The 19,150-nt window shown below is 48.0% G+C and overlaps 1 protein-coding gene across 4 annotated transcripts in view; it reads right to left on the bottom strand.

Annotated features, from left to right (window-relative positions):
• Positions 1 to 19,150, bottom strand: part of ROR2 (receptor tyrosine kinase like orphan receptor 2) — a 197,098-nt gene that overhangs the window by 7,956 nt on the left and 169,992 nt on the right. For all 4 annotated transcript variants that reach the window (XR_009251907.1, XM_058695867.1, XM_058695868.1 and 1 more), the window contains 2 exons: positions 4,516 to 4,643; positions 803 to 1,117 (listed from right to left, as the gene is read on the bottom strand). Coding sequence is in view for 3 of the 4 variants with exons in the window: in XM_058695867.1 (XP_058551850.1) it covers positions 803 to 1,117; positions 4,516 to 4,643 (443 nt within the window). In the remaining variant the exon portion in view is untranslated. The remainder of the gene's footprint in view (positions 1 to 802; positions 1,118 to 4,515; positions 4,644 to 19,150) is intronic.

The raw sequence follows: 19,150 nt of genomic DNA, 5'->3' as shown, positions 1-19,150 counted from the left end.
ACAGACAGCACCCTTCTTCAACTACCCCACAAACAGAAGCAACGAAACCACCGCGCCCACGTCTCCCACACTGGAAATTTCCAGACCAAAAGACTGTACGTACATAGCTTCCCAGAAAAGCGCCACTAAAAGTCATGACTTCATAAAGCCCTGAGCCCACGAGTGAAACTGGGGGTGCATCTGGGGCACCTGGGTGGCTCAGTCAGTTGAGCGTCCGACTTCGGCTCAGGTCATGATCTCACAGTTTGTGGGTTCAAGCCCCGCAGGCTCTGCGCTGACTGCTTGCTCAGAGCCTGGAGCCTGCTTCAGATTCTGTCTCCTTCTCTCTCTGCCCCATCCCCCGCTCATGCTTTGTCTCACTCTGTTTCTCAAAAATAAATAAAATGTAAAAAAAAAAAAAATTTTTTTTTAAACTGTCCAAGGTCACACTTGGGGAAGCCCTACAGCCAGGATCTGGGAGTGAGCGGTGAGCCCAGGGACCAGGCTCTGAACTGCCCTTGGTGAGGAGCTCCGCCCCGCTCTGGGAACCCCCAGCCTCGCCAAAGAAGTGAATCCAGTCCCAAGCCTGGGGGGGGGGGGGGGGTGGTCTCTTCCCTGGGTCCCCGCCCCCTTCAAGGGGCAGCGCACCTGACCTGGTCAGGGCTGGGGCGCTCCTCGGGGATCCCAGGGCAAGTCTGCCTCCCTCGGTGCTGTCAGCCTGCGGCGGAAGGACTCCCGGTGACCGCGCCGGGGGCCGGTGGGGACCCCGGGGCTCTAACAGACACCCCGCCCCGCCCCGCGCCCGCCCGCCCGCCGGACTCACAGCGGCCCAGCCTCTCCGCAGGGATGCCGATACGCATGCAGTTGGCGGCGTCCGGGCTCTCGGGCAGGGGCAGCGCCTCGCACTTGGGCAGCTGCAGCCGCATGAGGATGAGAGGATTGGAGCGCGCGATGGTGTATTCCTGGCGACACAGGTCGCTCTCCAGCACCTCGCACTCGTCCCGGCACAGCTCGCGGGGCTTGGGCGCCCGGGAGCGCGCGTCGCACAGCGGGAACACGAAGTGGCAGAACGAGGGGATGGCGAACTGCGAGCACTGGTCCGACAGGTGCGTGGACGTGCCGATCATGGTGAAGGCCGCTGCGAGGGCGGGGAGACTGGCGTTAGCTGTGGGGGGCCCCCGAAGCCCGCCCCACCTGGCGCGCCTGGCCCCGGCTCTAGCCAGGTGTTCCCCGCCTGCCCGCGGCCCCCGGCCCCCTTTCTCCTTCCCCGCACCGAGCCCCCCCCCCCAACCCTCCACGCTGTCCTGCGCACACCCGGAAAGGCGCTCACACGAGCAGGCCCCCCGGGCCGCGCAAGAGCCGCCGCGATCGGCACCAGACACAGAAAGGCCCTGGTCCCCACGCCTCACTTAACACAATCCAAGGGGGAACAAGGAAAACAAGGGTCTCATCCAGCTGGATGCTTTTTCCATCAAAGGAAGATCTGGATTTCCGACCCAAAAGCCACTTGCTAGGACCCTCCTGTGACCTGTGTGGGCCTGCACACACTAGAAGTCACTAGAAGCAGTGACTTCTAGAGGCAGAGGTTGGAAAAAAGCACAGGGACCCAGGAGGGAGCCACTGTCTTCCGGCATCCCCGTCCTGTGGGCCTGCAGGCCAACGTCGCAGCCCCGGGAGGTGAGAGGGCACCCCAGAGGATGAAGACTGTGCCGGACAGATGGACAGGCGGCCAGCCCTGTGAAATGCACCGCAGGAGGAGGAGTAAGAAGACTGGCGGAGGCAGAGGCGAGACGGAGAGCCAGGAAACAGCTGGAAGGTGCTCAACGTGGGAAAGGCGGGGAGGCTTTGTGACAAAGAGAGCAGAGAGGCAGGTAGAGGCAGGGGGTCTGGAGCCAGGATGGGCTGGTTTGCTGTTCAGAGGTAGCACACAGGACGGAGTGTGCCGGGACTGAACCCGACCCCTGGTCTGGGGAGAGGATACCGGGGTGGGAGCTGCAGGGTGAGCCCTTACTCGCCCCCTCTCGGCCATCGGGGCCCAAAGGAAGGCATCAGCCACATGCCCACTGCCAGGAGGCCCATCCCCTTTGCCCTGCGAAGGACCTGCTTGTAACAATTTGATCCGAGGAAGCTGAAGAAAAAGAGGTCCCTTTGCTGGCACACCTTGCAGAGATGGGGAGAAAATGGGACAGGTTGGGATTCAATCCCTGGGACGCCCCAGCTCTACCCAGGACTTGTGGTGCAGTGCCCAGTGTGACCAGCAGGTGGCGCTGCGGGCACCCGTTATCCCGGGGGAGACGCGCGAGGCCCCCGCAGCAGCCCCAGGAATAGGTGAGCTGGTGTGGGAGCCCCCGCCCTGTTATTTACTGTAGGTCAGTGGGTCACTCAGTCCCTTTCTGGTCCTGTGTCTTTATCTGCCAAGTGATTTGTTGAGGCTGTTGAGGCCAAACACTGTGGAATGGATGGCTGCACAGAGCCTGTATGAGCACATGAGGTGCATTCATGGTCCTGCCTGGTCCCTTCCGGTCTATATTGAAATTGAGGACCGGGTTTGGGTGCAGGGTCTCTCGGAGACGGCTCAAGAACCAGGTGTGAACCCAGTTCTGTCTCCTCATGGCAGAGCTGGTGACCATCAGGAGGGCGGTCATGATGTACACCTTGACCACCAGGCAGAGAAAGATTGTCTAAGAAAGCCAAACCCGGCATTTCTTTTGGGGTGATCAACCAATAGGGTGTCACAGCTGACCCTGTAAGGGTCTCTCCTCTTCCCTCTCTCCCTCAGAACATATCACATGAGGGCTGACTTCCGATCACCCAGAAGATCCAACAACTCATGTCCTCACCTTCCCCCGCTCCCCACATCACTCTGAAGACTCCTTGGAAGCTTCCAGAGTCCTGGGACAAGCACGCTCTCCAAACAGAACATCTCCATAGCCAGTCTCTAAACCCCAAGCCGGTCAGTCTAGAGCAACTTCCACTTCAATCCACAAATCTAGAGATCCTCATTTGACCCTTTTCCCCAAAGACGGCTGTAAAATCAGTCTGCTTAGGTATCTGAGTTGTTTAACGCTTCAGACAATTCCTAAAGAAATCACTGAGGGGCAATCTTGTGCCTGGAATCAGGGCTTGCCAATTTTACAATGGATGTAAAATTGTACAATGGATGTAAAATTCCAGAGTCTGTGGCTAGCATTCTAAAAGAGGGTTAGAACACCCGAGAGGACGTCAGAATGCAGGGTTCACGATAAGGCGGTAACCCGCTCCTCTCCCTTAATGAAATAAAACCAAAGAGAAAAACCACTGCTTTTGTTAAGGGTGCATTTTGTTTCCTGCAACCCATTTCATGTCTGTGAGACACATGCACGCATACCAAGTCCTAATGTAAAGAACATAGCTCGCTGTATGTGGTCCCCGAAAAGGTTTGAGAAGTTCTGCTTCCGAGGGCATGAAAAGCTTTTCCAAGGAGAGATACCAATGTTTTCAAAACGTTCTCCTGCTGGGCCCCCCACTGCCCTTTCCACTTCTCCCTGGACACCTGGCTCTGTCTTCAGAGGGCTCAGTCACCATGGGCCAGGCAGGTCTATGCATGACTGTGACCTCAGCCCCTCCAGGCTGGGGTGAAAGACAAGGCCACAGCGCACCCGAATTTAGAAGGGCGTGTCAATGACACCCCCAGGAGCATACACCTAGGACCCTCACTCTTGCCCCTTACCAGGGCACCGCTTTCTTTGCCAGGCCCTCTGCCAACCCCACCACGTCTCCCGGGGAGCCCAGCCTCAGAGGCTGGCCGGTGGCTCCAGCGTGTGCCTGGGGGGACAGCAGAGAGAGGAGGAACAGGGCTTTGCGGGGCTTTGGTCTAATTCATTTTCTTACTTCTCAGAGGATTTCCCCTAAGATGACCTTCACATCAACATGTAAAGGTCACTGCGTTGAGGGCTAACCGCCCACCAGAAATGCTAACTCCCAAAGAGACAGAGAGCCGGCCGCTTCATGCTGAAGGATCAGCTACGCTGTTTGTGCTGCGAAGAGGCACCTGAAAACCCGAAGGCTGATTCGGTCTGATGGTGCAGCGTCCCCACGCACCACCGCCAACCTGCAAACCTCTCTCCCGAACAGCGCAGTTGTGGCCCTAGTAACCAAGCACAAGTCCGAGACGGTGCAAGAGTCAGGAAAGGCGGAACAAAGAAGTCAAGTGACGGAACGCCGTGGGCACCGGCCCGCTTGCAGTGTGGCCAGCCCAGGGACAGGAGGCCCTGACGACGCAGTGAGGACAGGACAAGGCAAGACTTGGGACACATCTGGTTGGCCCGATTCGACGAATCAGACGTATATTCTAAGCAATCTGCACTTAGTACTGTGAGCACACCAATGGGGACATTCTGGATCAAACCACAATGGCGGCTCCAAATGCTTCTAATAAAGGTCTCCGCCTTTCCATCGCCAAGAACACAGAACAGGGACTGACTGTCCGAGCGAGTAACTGGCAAACACAAGGGGGTGCTCACTGTCTCACCGCAAAGATGTCGGGCTTCTTCCTACCTGTGATTCGATTTTCAATCTCTCCCTGCATCTGGAGGGAGTCCACATAAATGGTCCGGTTCCCGATGAAGCGCGCACAGGCGATCCCCCGGTAAGGCTGGCAGAATCCGTCCTCGTGGTAGTCGTCTCTGGGAAAGACACAGTCTGTGAGCACACCAGAAGATCTCGAGTATCCTTCGAGATTTTTTTTTTCCCTTGAAAATCCGTACCTTATGATCTAGCCGTCTCGTTCCCCGGTATTTACCCAAATGGATTGAAAAGGACCACACGAAAATCTGCCCACAAATGTTGATCGCAGTTGTATTTATAACTGCCAAAAGCTCAGAAGTAACCGAGCTATCCTTCAGTAGGTGAACGGATAAATAAATTGTGGTCCATCCAGACAGAGGAATGTTATTCAGTGCCAGAAACAAAGCGCTGAAAATGTATTTTCTCTCCCCTGTGATGTTTTAAAAGTGTATTTATTTTGAAAGAGAGAATGTGAGAGGGAGAGGGGCAGAGAGAGAGGGAGAATCCCAAGCAGACTCCATGCTGTCAGCACAGAGCCCGACTCGGGGCTTGAACCCACGAACCCCGAGATCACGACCCGAGCTGAAATGAAGAGTCGATGCTCAACAGACTGAGCCACACAGGTGCCCCTCCCTTAGGATTTTCTTGGTAACATTTTCTTTTCTGTAGCTTACTTTATGGTAAGAGTTCAGTGTATAATACATATGACATACAAACTATGCGGTCATTGACCATTTACGTTATCAGTAAGGCTTCCGGTCAACAGCGGGCTATTAGTAGTCAAGTTCTGGCGAGGGAGCCAGAAGTTATACACAGATTTTCAACCATGTGGGGGGTCAGTGTCCCCATCTCCGTGTTGTTCGAGAGTGAACTGAACATCTGTCCAAATCTGCAGAATGTCCATCACCAGGAGTGAATGCTAACGAATACTGTGGACTTGAGTCGATCATCACGTATTGAAACTGGCCCATCGATCGTAACAAATGCACCACATTGACGCAAGATGCAACTAATGGGGAGACCGTGGATGCGTGGGTGCTGCAGGTGGCACAGACCACACGTAGGAACATGGGGGACAGACGGGGGTGCTGGGCAAAAGCACGGCCCTCCCGCTGGGTCCCCCGGTCTGACTCCTGCCCCGGGGCCCAAGGGGAACAGCCTACACATGCCCACCACGCGCACGCCCCCACCCCCTGCCACCGCTGGAGTCCGTGTCACATTCTTTCCTGCAGAACCTGTCAGTCCTGCCTTCAGCCCACGGGATCAGGCATTCTGAGGACCCAGACGCTTTTCAAGGGGCCCTGAGGATGCTCCCAGGAGACAGTGGAAGCTACCACAGCAGATACATGAGGACTGCCACCTGCTGGGGAGCAAAGGACAGGGGCCTGGGGCTCCCAGGGCAAGCTTCTAGCAAACGCCTTAGGCCTGTAATTACGTCAGTTGGTTTCCTGCAAATCTGTAACCTGCCCCTAAGCCTCGTCATCTCACCCTACGCTGATGTAGACCACCGCCCATTGAAATTCTGTGTTGTCCAATTCCGCCAAACGGACTTAAAACTCCCTATCTTAGCTCCCTCCCAGATGTAAATTCTGGACGCTCCTAACAGTGGAGGCAAAGGACCTGGCGGTACACCCTCTCTTCAGCCGCCTCTGGCTCCCCTCCCCCCTCGGCACCTGCAGAAGCTCTTTTTCTCTCAAAGAAAGGAAGCTGGAACCATAAATAATCTAAACAAAGAGACCGTGATGCTAACCACAGCGGGATGCCCTTTCTCGTAAGCTCGCTCAGCCATCATTTCTTCGGGTCAAGGATTCCTCAAATATAGTTTAAATGGCCCAGCACGCGTGCTGGCCATACACACCAGCACACACACCCCACCCCCAGCCCCGTGAGCCGAGTTAACTGCTGATGAAATTAAAGCCAATGCCCACGCTCACCAAACGCACCGAAGGGCAAGTCAACTCTGCCCCGGGGTGTGCGCTCCGAGTCACCGCAGCTCGGTTCGGGGCGCTCGCACACTGTGCCAGGAAAATCGCTGAGAGGCGCGTGCTCTGTTTACCGTCACCTACTCCCAGGTTAGGAGACTTGATGCAGCCGGTCCCTGGGGGCGACCCCACAAAGCGAGCACTTTCTTTCCTCCGCTTCAAGAGTCAAGGCAGAGAGAGCGTGGTCCTCTGCCGTGGGCTTCTTCCTGGCCCCTGTCAGGTGCCCCCAGAATGAGGAAAGGAGCAGCGGGCGGGCAAGATACGCTGAGAAGGGGCTCGAGGCCACTGTGTCCCATCCACTGCTAACTCAGCTCAGGGGGCGTCTAATCTGAACTGCAGAGAACGTCCGAAAACACAGACAGAAGTGGTTGGAAAATGACATGCTTCGGGTTTCTGAATTATGGTAAAACAAGCGGGAATTACTTTCTAGTTTCAAGCACAGTTCTATCTTATCTTTACGGGGCAGAGTTGGGGACCTCTGAAGAGTGACAGAGCTGGAAAAGTGTGTACAACTGGCCACTCAAAGACAAAAGAGAAGCACTGAGACAGACGCCGTGATCTGTAAAATCTCTTAAGCCACGCAAGTTGAAACAGACCCGGGTACCAAATCGCAGAACCTCAGTGTTACAGAAATGCAATTTTGGGGATCTCCTACATTCCTAATGTCCCAGGCACTAATCTAAGGCCTAATGACACAGATGAAGAAGAAACTTACACACCAACAGATTCATGGTCAAGGAAGGGAGGCATGAGCAACTACAATATTGGGTTAAAAAAACAAAGAGCGAGGGAAGCAGTAGGCGATTGAGAAGAAACGGAGGAAGGACAGAAAGTGTTTTCCACAAAAGGCAGAGAAGATGACGGGCGGATGGCAGGTACCTTCCCCTCAATGGTACACACGTAAAAGTCAGTCTGAAGAAAAACATGGAAAAATTCCTGGATATAAGAAATGAATGACCTTTTTCTTCCCCCTCCCCCCCCTCCCCCCCAGTAAGCTGCATGCCCAGCGTGGAGCCTGCTGCAGGGCTTGAACTCACAACCCTGAAATCAAGACCTGAACTGAGATCAAGAGTTGGATGCTTAACTGATTGAGTCACCCAGGCGCCCCCCAATTAATGACCTTTAAAGGGAAGTAGGCTCCCTTGAAATTGAAAGGTAATCAGTGTCAAAATTCCAATGTAGTTACACATTATGTAGGAAGGTAACTTCCCCCCCAAACAGTTTTTTGCTAAAATTGTGGTAACACCGTTTTCATAATTGTTGTTCTTATTATGAAAGGGTCAGCCTGCATTAAATGGGCTGTCTGATGGCGTGAAGCAGAGGAGGCTATCTCTCCGGCATAGTGGAACGGGGGGAGAGCAGGAAAGAGCAAAAGCACGAAGAATAAATGGAGATAAATCGCTTTAACAAAGCCTGAAACTCCCTAAGTTTCAGGTGACCCGACAGCAACCTAATAGGCTGCAGTAACAAAACACTCTTCGGAGGAAGGTAACAAAATCTAGAGTACAAACTACAATGTCTGGTATACAAAGAAAATAACCAAACATGTGGAGAAACAGGAAAGCTTATAACCCAGGGCCAAGAGAAACAAACCCAAGGACGATCCAGATGTTAGACTTGGCAGACCAGGGCTTTAAGGAGCTCTAAGTGCGGTAAACAGTGCATGGAACAAAGTATAATGAAAATACAGGTAGTTTCAGAAGACACGGACACTTGGGGCACCTGGGTGGCTCAGTCAGTTGAGCGCCCGACTGCGGCTCAGGTCATGATCTCACAGCTCGTGAGTTCGAGCCCCGCATCGGGCTCTGTGCTGACGGCTCAGAGCCTGGAGCCTGCTTCGGATTCTGTGTCTCCCTCTCTCTCTGCCCCTAACCTACTCACGTTCTGTCTCTGTCTCTCTCAAAAATAAACAAACATTTAAAAAAAAAAAAAAAGACACAGACACTGTAAAATAATCAAGTGGAAGAACTGAAACATATAGTCTCCAGATAAAACAGAAAAAAAAAGTGGTAAGTTTGAAAGGTCGACAGAAAATTTCCAAACCGAAGGGCCTCAGTCAGTTAAGCATCTGACTCCTGACTTCAGCTCAGGTCATGATCTCATGGGTTCTTGAGTTCAAGCCCCATATCGGGCTCAGTGCTGACAGTGCAGAGCCTGCTTGGGGATTCTTTCTCTGTCTCTGTCTCTGTCTCTCTCTCTCCCTCCCTCTCTGCCCTTACCACGCTCTTTCTCTCAGAATAAATAAAGAAACTTAAAAAAAATTGCAACCTGAAACAGAGACAGACTAAACGATTTACAAACAATAACCAGAGCCTCAATGAGCTGTGGGCAAATACAGTGGGTCTAACTGATGTGCCATCAAGCCCCAGGAGAAGACAGACGCAAGGGGTCAGGAAAAAGGTTTGAAGAAATAATCCCCAACATTTTTCCAGAGTTGATTAAAAAAACAGTAACAGACTAAGCAATGTCAGCGAAGAGCGAGTGGGATAACACCGAGGAAATCACACCTGCTCACATCACAGTCAACCTGCGCAAAACCTAAGATAAATAGAGGCAGAGCAACACGACAAATAATGGCTGGCCCCTCATTGGAAACAACACAAAACAGGGTGACAGCTTCCACGCACCAGCACAGAAAATAAATCGTGAACCTGCAATTCCACACTCAGCAGAAACATCTTTCAAACAGAAGGGTCTGTTAACCAAAAAGATATAAATACGAATACATCTAATTTCAGAGCTTCAAAATATATGAGCAAGGGATGCCTGGGGGGCTCAGTCGGTCAAGCGTCTGACTCTTGATTTCAGCTCAGGTCATGATCTCACGGTTCATAAGATCGAGTCCCGCGTGGGGCCCTTTGCTGACACTGTGGAGCCTGCTGGGGATTCTCTCTCTCTCTCTCTCTCTCTCTCTCTCTCTGCACCTCCCCTGATCATGCTTTTTCCTTCTCTCTCTCTCTGTCTCCCACTCGCTCTCGCTCTCAAAATAAACATCTAAAACAACACAACAAAACATAAACAAGAAGTGACAGGACTAGAGGACAAAACAGAAAAATGCACAATTATAGTTGAAATATTAACACCTGTCTGTCAGTAGTTAATCAAACTAGACAAAAAAATCAGTGAAGAAACAATGGTGGAAACGCTGGCCACCCCCCTTGACCTAATGGACGTTTGGAGAACAATATACTCAATGAGACAGAATGGGTGCTTCAGTGCGCACGACACGTTCACCCAGACCGACCATATTCTTGCCGTAAAATCAATCACAATGAAGTTAACAGAACTAGAGCCACAAATCTCAGATCACGTTGAGTTAAATTAGAAATCAGTAACAAGAACCTATTTAGAAACTCTGCAAATATTTTAAAATTGAGGAGCCCATTTCTAAATAATCCTTGGGCTCAAAAAATAAAATACAAGAAAAATTAAATGGTATTTTATTTTATTTTTTAAAGTTTATTTATTTATTTATTTATTTATTTAGAGAGAACGAGAGGGGGAGAGACAGAATCCCATCCAGGCTCTGTGCAGATGCTGGGCTCGATCTCATGGTTCACGAAACCTTGACCTGAGCCAACATCAAGAGTTGGGATGCTTAACTGACTGAGCCACCCAGGAACCCAGGAAAATTAAATGGGATTTTAAATGAAATATGAAAATATAAAATACGAAAAATGAAAAGAGGCTACTAAAAATTGTGAAATGCATCTACAACAGTAATTAAAGAGAAATTTATAGCTTTAAATGCGTAGACAAGCTTTTGTATCTTAACAAGTTGGAAAAAGAATACCAAGTTAAGCCTGAAGTAATTAGAAAATACTAACGATGAGAGCAGAAATTAATAAAATAGAAAAGAAACAATAGGAAAATCAATAAAGCCAAAAGTTGGTTCTCCAAACAAAGTAACGGAATTGCTCATACCTAGAAAAACTGATCAAGAAAAAGAGAAAAACACACATTACCGATATCATGATTGCTAAAGGGGGCATCACTAAAGACTCTACAAGATGTTAAAAGATAATAAGAAATATTATGAACAAATATGTGAACACAGATCCAATAACTTAGAAAAATATGGCAAACTCCTTGAAAAACACAATACACTAAAATTAATGGAAACGGAAATAAAAACTCAGAATAGACCTAAATGTCTTAAGGAAATTTGAAATTGTAATTAAAAAACCTCCCCACGATTAAAACCCCAGCCCCAAACAATAGAAACTGGTGACTTCTGTTAAACATTTAAGAAAGAAACAGCAATTTTACACAAACTCTTTCAGAACATAAAGGAGTAAGATACTTCCTAATTTACTTTACAAGGTAAAATGATACTAATGCCTGACAAGGATGCCCAAGGACATTATAGACCAAAATGCCCTTGACCAAATGGGCACCATGCTTCACAAAACCAAAACAAATTGGACCCAGCAAAGTTTTTTATTTTTTATATTTTATTTATTCTCTTTTTGATAACAGAGACTTGGGTAATGAACGCACTGCGCTAACCAAGAATACAAGGTTATTTCAACATTTAAAAACCAGTCACCGAAAGCACAGAGACAAAGAGGGAAACCATGGAATAATCTCGGTTGATAGGGAAAGGGCAGTTGACAAAAGTCAACCCTCATTCATTACCCAAAGTCTCAACAGTCGCTTTCTTAATCTAATCAAAAGGGCATCTATCGGAAGCCTACAGTGAATATGCTACTTAATGGGGAAATACAGAACACTTTCCCCACAGACATCAAAAAAAGACAAACCTGTCTGTTCTTACCAATTTTATCCAAATTGCTGTGGAAATCTTAACCATTATGATCAGGAGATAATCAATCATCCATCCACTGACAAACAGACACGTAAATGGTATTTGGATAAATGACTTACAGATTAGAAAGAAATAAAACTGCTTTCACTCACAGCTGATATCATAATTTACATAGGAGATGCTAAGTAATATGTATACATATATATATATTTTAAATTTTTATAACGTTTATTCATTTTGAGAGAGAGAGAGCACCATTGGATTATACGCTTCAAAATGGTGAGATACTTAGGAGTAAAACCTAATAAAATACATAGAAGACCTCCACACTTAAAACTTCAAAACACTGTAGAGAGAAAGAAAAGGGACAGAAATAGAAATATCTACCATATCCACAGGGTGGACCATTCAATGGCTTTAAGGAGTCAATTCTCCCAACGTGCAATCCCACCCATCGAAATCCTAGCAGGATTTTCTTACAAATTAGTTTCACTTATGCAGTGAAAAATAACTCTATCATGAGAAATTTTTTTTTAAAAAAGAAAAGAACCAAGTGGGCACAATTACAGCACCAGTAAGGGGCAGACTGACATCATGTACCTCCAGATACAAGACCCTGAAAAGGAAACATCACTCGATCCGCTTTTAAGTAAAAAATGCATGGCCAGAAACTAACATCATAGTCATCACATCATAAACATCAGCCAAATCCCAATCCAGGGACGTTCTGTACAATAACTGCCTTGCACGTGTCAAACATTTCGATGTCGTGAAAGGCTGAGGAACTGTTCCTCACTAAAGCAATATGGGGGGCATTCTGTCCCAGGGAGGGGGTCTCCACAGAATCACTGAGGCCATGAAGGCAACTGGAGAGTGACGCCAATCTGACATACACCCTGAATTTGAAGCTGTTGTTCTGTAAGGAAATACAGCTGATCTTAGGAAACACGCACAGAAATATTAAGGGGAAAAGGGTGTGATGAATGCAACCACTTCTCAACTGGCCCAGGAAAAGTAACACTTACAAACATGCACGGGCAAGTGATAAATCAAATGAGAAGGGATAAGCCTGGGGAAAGAGATCTGGGATTACGTATTACTCTTCGTGGAACTTTTCTGTACATTTGAAGTTATTTCAAAATGAAAAGTTAAAAAAAAAAAATCCCAGCACATACTTTTGTAGAAATTGACAAACTGGTTCTAGAATTTACTTGCAAATGCAAAGGTACTAGAATGGCCACAACAATCATGAAAGAGAGGAAGAATGAGGGTGCATTTACACCATCTGATTGTACGATTTACCGCGTTGCAACTGTCGAGACAATGTCACGTTGGGATATAAGGACAGGGCAACAGGACGCGATACAGAATCTCAAAATAGACGCTCACCTGTGGTCAACTGATTTTCAATAAAGGCACTAAGGCATTTGAGGAGGACCATACAATCGTTTCAAAAACAATACTGGAAGAACTGGATATTTGTATGGAAAAAATAAACCTGAACCCATAACTCTTACTGTACACAAAAATTGCTTTTGAGATAGATCACAGACCTAACCATAAAAGCTAAAACCATAGCATTTATAGAAGAAAACACAGGAGAATGTCTTTATAGTATTGAGACAAGGAAAGGCAAAGATTTCTCAGACACGACGCATAAAAGAAAAAAAAATGACAGACTTACCAGAATTAAATCTTCCTGCTCATCAAAAGACAGCACTACAAAAATAAAAAAGCAAACCACAGACTGGGAGAAGATATTTTACATATTTGACAAAGGAATCATATACAGAATATATAAAGAACTCCTATACCTAAATAGGAAGATACCACAGTAAAACTGGACAAAAGCCTAACAGACACTTCACAAAAGTGTGGCCTGAAAAGACGGCCCACTTTTGGTGATGGGAAAATGTAAGTTAAACCATCGTGAATCATTACAACACAAGATGATGAATGGCTAAAATCGTACGAGGCCACACGTTGGCGTGGACGTGGAATAACTGGAACGTTCACACACTGCTGGTGGCAGTGTGAAAATGGAAAGACCACTCTGGGGAAGAGTCTGGCGATTCCTTATGACTTAGGTACACATTATCATCTGACCCAGTAATCGCACGTCCAGGATGCATTCTAGGGAGATGAAAACATGCTCACAAAAATACTCGAACACGAACGTTCATAGCAGCCTTAATTGTAACTGCCCCGAAGTGGAACCCAAACTTCCATCAACAGGTGAATAAACGTATTGTAGTATCTTCATAAAACAGAATAGTTATCACCGATAAACAGGAATAAACCACAGGAAGAATCATTCGGATATTACATTCCATGAAAGAAGCCAGACCCAAGGGTCTCCCCAGAGGATGTAAGCACCCCATGGCAGGAATTTTTAGCGTTTGTCTGTTTCCTTCGTTGTCGTATCCCCAACACCTTGAGTAAGGCCTGGCACATCCTAGGCCCTCAATATAAATCTGTTAAAAGAATGAACGATTTCCTTAAAAATGAAACACTGTGTTTTATATTTCTGAATCCAAGACGAAATGCTCCTAGCCTCCAATTATACTGACGTCGTATTAGATGTGGCAAAAGCGTCCACATGATCCAAACGAACAGGCCCGACACCCAAATTCATGTCATACAAACTCAAGTCTGCAGCACCTCTTAGAAATACTCACTTCTGCCGTGGCCCTCTCTAAGGCCAGGATCACACTCGGCGTCCAGAGGCGGAGAAACGGCGGCTCTGGCGTTACCGGTTTACGGAGAAGTAAGTGTAATTCTCCTCTACTGTGTTCACGGGGCTGGCCCCTCCCGGGCAAACCTTGGAAGGTTGGCATTTCCTTGGATGACTTTGGAGGTCGGTGTGTAAAAAGCATTCATCCACGCATGATAGGGCATACCAGCTAATGCATGGGCTTAAGTGAAAACAAAAGACTAAGTGGGAGCATTAAATGTGTTACTACACGTCCAGCGCTAATACTCTCATTGCCGCTAAAGCACAAACGTCTTCGTCTGTGTCGCCTGCGTGGTCCGAATGAAGGAGAGTGTGCGTGTTCTCTAACTACTTTACCCACGATGATCTCTTCAGTCACTCGTTACCCACGTTGTACACTCTTAAAATGAACTACCTTTCTATCTTTTATTCAAGTTCCCTGCTGTGGGATTCCAGGAGTTACGTTTTCCAAGAAATGGAACCTATCGTTAATGAGAAGTCACGGAGGGAAAAAAAAAAAACAAATCAGGCTGGCTTCTCTCCTCCCAACAACTCAGTTTGATTAGGTTGGTGGTTTAATGGCTTTAACATCAAATGCTCTGCGTCAGCCTTCTGCCTGAGCTAGTTTACTTACCGACGGTTAAGGCAGCTTGGTTTCTCCTGAAGTCATTTTTAATCACTGGCTTGGCAGTCTCAGGTTTTGTGTTTTTTTCATAGTGCTATTTTCCCGTAATTAGGATAAAGTTTGAACTCGGTTATGACAGTTCCCTAAAAATACCAGTGGAAGCAGTTGGAGGGAGCAGACAGCCGAGTTCTGTTTAGACACGCCAACCGTGGGGTGCCTCTGAGTCACCTGCCTGGAGATGCCCATGGCTGAGGTTGGGGGCCTGGAAGTGGGGATTCCAGGGCCACGAGCATTTGGGTGGTGAGTAGCCGAAGCCTCAGAGTCACCTGCAGTTTGTGAAGTAAGAAAATAAAGGGGCCCAGGACGCAGCCCCAAGGAAGACGGTTTCCCAGGGGCCAATAACGAACGTAAATTGTATTTGTCCAGAACAACAACACATCTTCCATTAAGCAGTGTTTGTTGAAGCCCATTATGCGTGCACACACTTTGTGGCCCATGAACTCGGCCCGGGACAGCAACGCAGGAAACACGGAAGCTCTCACGTGCAGGTTTCAGGGGCCACCCCGCCACCGTGCGGCCATGCCACCAGGCTACCCCGTGGTGTGCGTACGGGTCTGTAGTCATGAACACGAGCCACTTTTATTTAAGAGAGCAGATAAAAATGAAACCCACATATGAAACGTGAGACACGCAAGTGTTGCATTAATCCCCTCACGTTCCCCAGGCTGCTACCTGAGTAAGCTATAATAACCCTGTCTTTGAACCTGCGTCTGTGGGCTAACAGCCTGTTCTGAAAGGCTTTGTTCCCCATATACACACCCTCCACACCCTCCCTCCAAAAAGATGAAAGGAAGAGCAATGTTTTAACGGTAGTAAATCCCTCTACCTCCCCCCGACACACATGAACCGCTGTCCGGCGAACCTCCAGAGTCTGGGCGTGTGGGTGCATGCGGGCAGCAGCTGGGGGCATGACCTTGGATGGGAGTCACTGCGGCCGTCCCTGCTCATGTTTCCGGACAGCAGCACGTCCCAACGCTGACCCGCGGCACTCAGGGATCGGCCAAAGCTCTGCTATTACTCACCGCTCAGCTCCCCACTTGAAGGCCCCAGCACCCCGCTTGTCCAACAAGGAAAGAGCCTCGGGAAATGGCCCAAGAGAGGAGTCACAGGTGGGAAGAGCGGGTGACACTCCAGGGACGAAAATGGAGAACGTGTGGACACATCTGGCTTAAGCCCACTGATTTCCCCCTCTTTCTGTCTTAGTTTTGGTTAACTTCCAGAGATGCCACAAGGAGGCGGAGGTTAGTCTAGAGACCCGTGATCATGGTCAAGCGTGGGTACCCCCGACCACCAGGTGCCCGATTACAGAAGGTCATCTGCCACCACAACGCAGCAGATCAATTCAGCAGTCTCCTGAAAGAATAACTCCCCCCGACCGAGGGATTTCAGGCTAGAACTGTAAAGCTCCCCAACTCAAGGAGTTCTACTATGCAACATAGTATGTTCAAAGGAGAGAAACACACAGTCACCTCTGTGTCTGAAAAAGTAACGGCAAAAACTGGATTTCTATGCAACTCTCATAAAACACAAACTGACAAAAATCCGGATGGAAGAATAAAAAGACAATGGCCAGGAGATCTAAAAGACACGGTCCGGGAATAAGGCGGATGTATGTGTCAGCTTAGGCTGCTGTGACAAATGGCCCAGATGGGGTAACCTGACTTCTCATAGTTCCGGAGGCTGACAAGTTCAGTATCAAAGTGCTGGCCTCTTCAGCCCCTGGCTTGCAGATGGCCGCCTTGTCGTTGTGTCCTCACACGGCAGAGAGAGAGAGTTCTGATGCGTCTTTCTCTTCTTGTAAGGAGAAGTCTGGTATTTCTTACAAAACTCAGCACACAAATACCCTGTGAGCCGCACTCCTCCCAGGTATTCACCTAACACAAATTAAAATGTATGTCCACCAAAACGTGGATGAGACTATCCTTAGGACCTTTCTCCAAATAGTCAAAAGATGCAAACGACGTAGGCATCCATCAACAGAAGAGTGGGTAAACCAACCAGTATGGTTATATTGTGGAACATTCTTCAGCAAAAAAAAAAAAAAAAAAAAAAAAGCAGTGGTCTATTGATACAGGCACAGCACAAATAAATCTCAAAAACGTTATGCTAAGTGAAAGAAGCCAGCCTTAAGTGGCTATGTGCTGTAGGATTTCATTTCTATGAAGCTCCAGAACGCATAAAATAAGTCCATGGTAGAAAAAAGAACAAAACAAAACAAAACAAAACAGAACAGAACAGTGGTTGCCCGAGGAGGAAGTGAGTTGCCTAAGAAGCTGCATGATGGAACTTTCTAGAGTGATAGGAATGTTCTGTGCCTGGACATGGGGTTTGCACCGCAGAGATTTTTTGGCATTCGCTGGACCTTATCAATGGGATACTTAAGATCTGCGTGTTTCATTATATGTAAGTTTTTTTTTTAATGTCTATTTATTCTCAAGAGAGAGACAGACAGAGACAGAGTGTGAGTGGAGAAGGGTCAGAGAGAGAGAGAGGGGAGACACAGAATCTGAAGCAGGCTCCAGGTTCTGAGCCGTCAGCACAGAGCCTGACACGGGGCTCGAACTCACAAACCGAGAGCTGAAGTTGGACGCTTAACCGACTGAGCCACCCAGGCGCCCCATAAGTTTTAACTCCAAAAGAAGAAACAAGACTAGGACACAGTCACCGAACTCTTGTCAATGATTTCCCCGCTGCAATATTCACGTACAGATACACAAATACCTATAACTGATCATGAAACACATTAAACAAATAAGATGGATTGATGATGGAGAGACGGGGGATAAGGTTAGCACAGTGAAAGTGTATGTAAACGGCAGGGTCTGGTTGGTGGGTATATGGATCCCATGTTCATCGTCAGATCCTTTCTGCTTTTCCATATGCTTGAAATTTTTCCTAATAAAATGTCAGGGAAGAAAAGAGCATCTCAAAGCATGAAGAAAATGGTCCTTGACACAACAATTCAATTTAGATGTTAATTTCCACCAACTTTATCCTACAGTTCATTGTAATTCCAATCAAAAACACCATCGGAATTCTTCAAGGAAATTGGGGTGTTCTTTAAGACCTGATACAAACACCTTAAAATTACTGGTGACTACTGATAAGTGACAGAAAAATTTTAATTTCTATGTGATCAACTAAAAATCACGAAGGAACAATGTGAGGGCAGTGGCCAAAGACAAGGAGACAGGTGACAGAGAGGAAACATGAGTGTCCAGAAAGAGCGAGCAAACCTCACTGGTGACAGGGAAAATAAAGTGGTCGATACCAGTCTTCCTCCTTCAGAGTAGCAACAACGAAGAGATTTATGGGAATCACCTTGGAAGTTAGGGAGAAACGGGTCCTCCCTTCGTGGCAGGGAAGGAACCTGCGCACACCTACTCGGCAAGATCACCGATCAAAGGTGATCCTGGGCCCCTGCGTGTCTACACTTCAGAATATCCCCCAGAGAAACACCAGCCAGCCTCGGGACACACACAGGGAGGCCGCGGTGGATGTGGGTCGAGGGAAATTCTCATCACTGTGGGAATATCACACGCTTCTCCCGGGACAGAGAGAGGGAGAAGGACAACCCGGGAAGTTTAAAATATACTGACGTCCTGGGCCTCAAACATGTCCAGTGTGATATCCTTTAGGTAAAAAAGTGCACAGCAGCCAGAGGAAGCCACTCTCCAGATACACGCGTGTGCTAAATGCTCGGAGAGGCCTTATCTGGCACCCACCCAGTGGGAGAGATGATCCTGGGGGCCGGGCTGGGGGTGGGCCGGAGAAATTTTCACTGGACCAGAATGGCCTGAATGGTTGATTCTTCATTAAATGCATCCTTAATTAAAATGGATCCTTAATTAAAAATAAGAAAAAAATAAATGCAAAAATATTGCTGAAATTTTTATATAAAATGTGACTATAGTTGATATTTACATGTTTAAGAATTACATTATGATTACATATAAATTATATTTTGTATCTTATTTCCCAATAGTGTCTGTTTGCGTTATAGAATGTTTATATAAAGTTTACGAGTATAAAAAAATAATTTCAATATTTTTGAAATCACTTTGAAATCACAGACATCTTCTCCAAAGACTCACAGCTGTGCCCCAGACGATGGCCACACGCATCGAACACCACAGCAGGTGACGCGGTTGGGGGCGGTGCTGGGATTTCCGTGGGAACGGCCTCCCCGTTTCCCAATGTGCTCGGGACGCCCGGGTCCTGGGTGGCCCCAGCAACCTGGCCTGTACTCCCACACACGCCCTCCAGCCTTGTAGGGTCACGGTCACGGAAAGGAACGAGCAACCGTTGCTCTGAGACATTCCTCCCTCACCCTGAGCCACGGAAAACAGAAGTGTTCCAGCCCGAGGCCAGGACGTCGCCATCCCTGTGTGAAGTCCAGCCAGCGTCCAGCAAATTCGGCAAAGACATGTGCTTGCTGGATTGAAAAACCCGGATTCTTACATAACGGAAACCCTCAG

Source organism: Neofelis nebulosa, chromosome 12, assembly GCF_028018385.1.
Source record: "Neofelis nebulosa isolate mNeoNeb1 chromosome 12, mNeoNeb1.pri, whole genome shotgun sequence".
Lineage (NCBI taxonomy): Eukaryota > Metazoa > Chordata > Mammalia > Carnivora > Felidae > Neofelis > Neofelis nebulosa.
The sequence above is the reverse complement of the archived record's forward strand: the minus strand, read 5'-3'. Positions and strand labels throughout refer to the sequence as shown.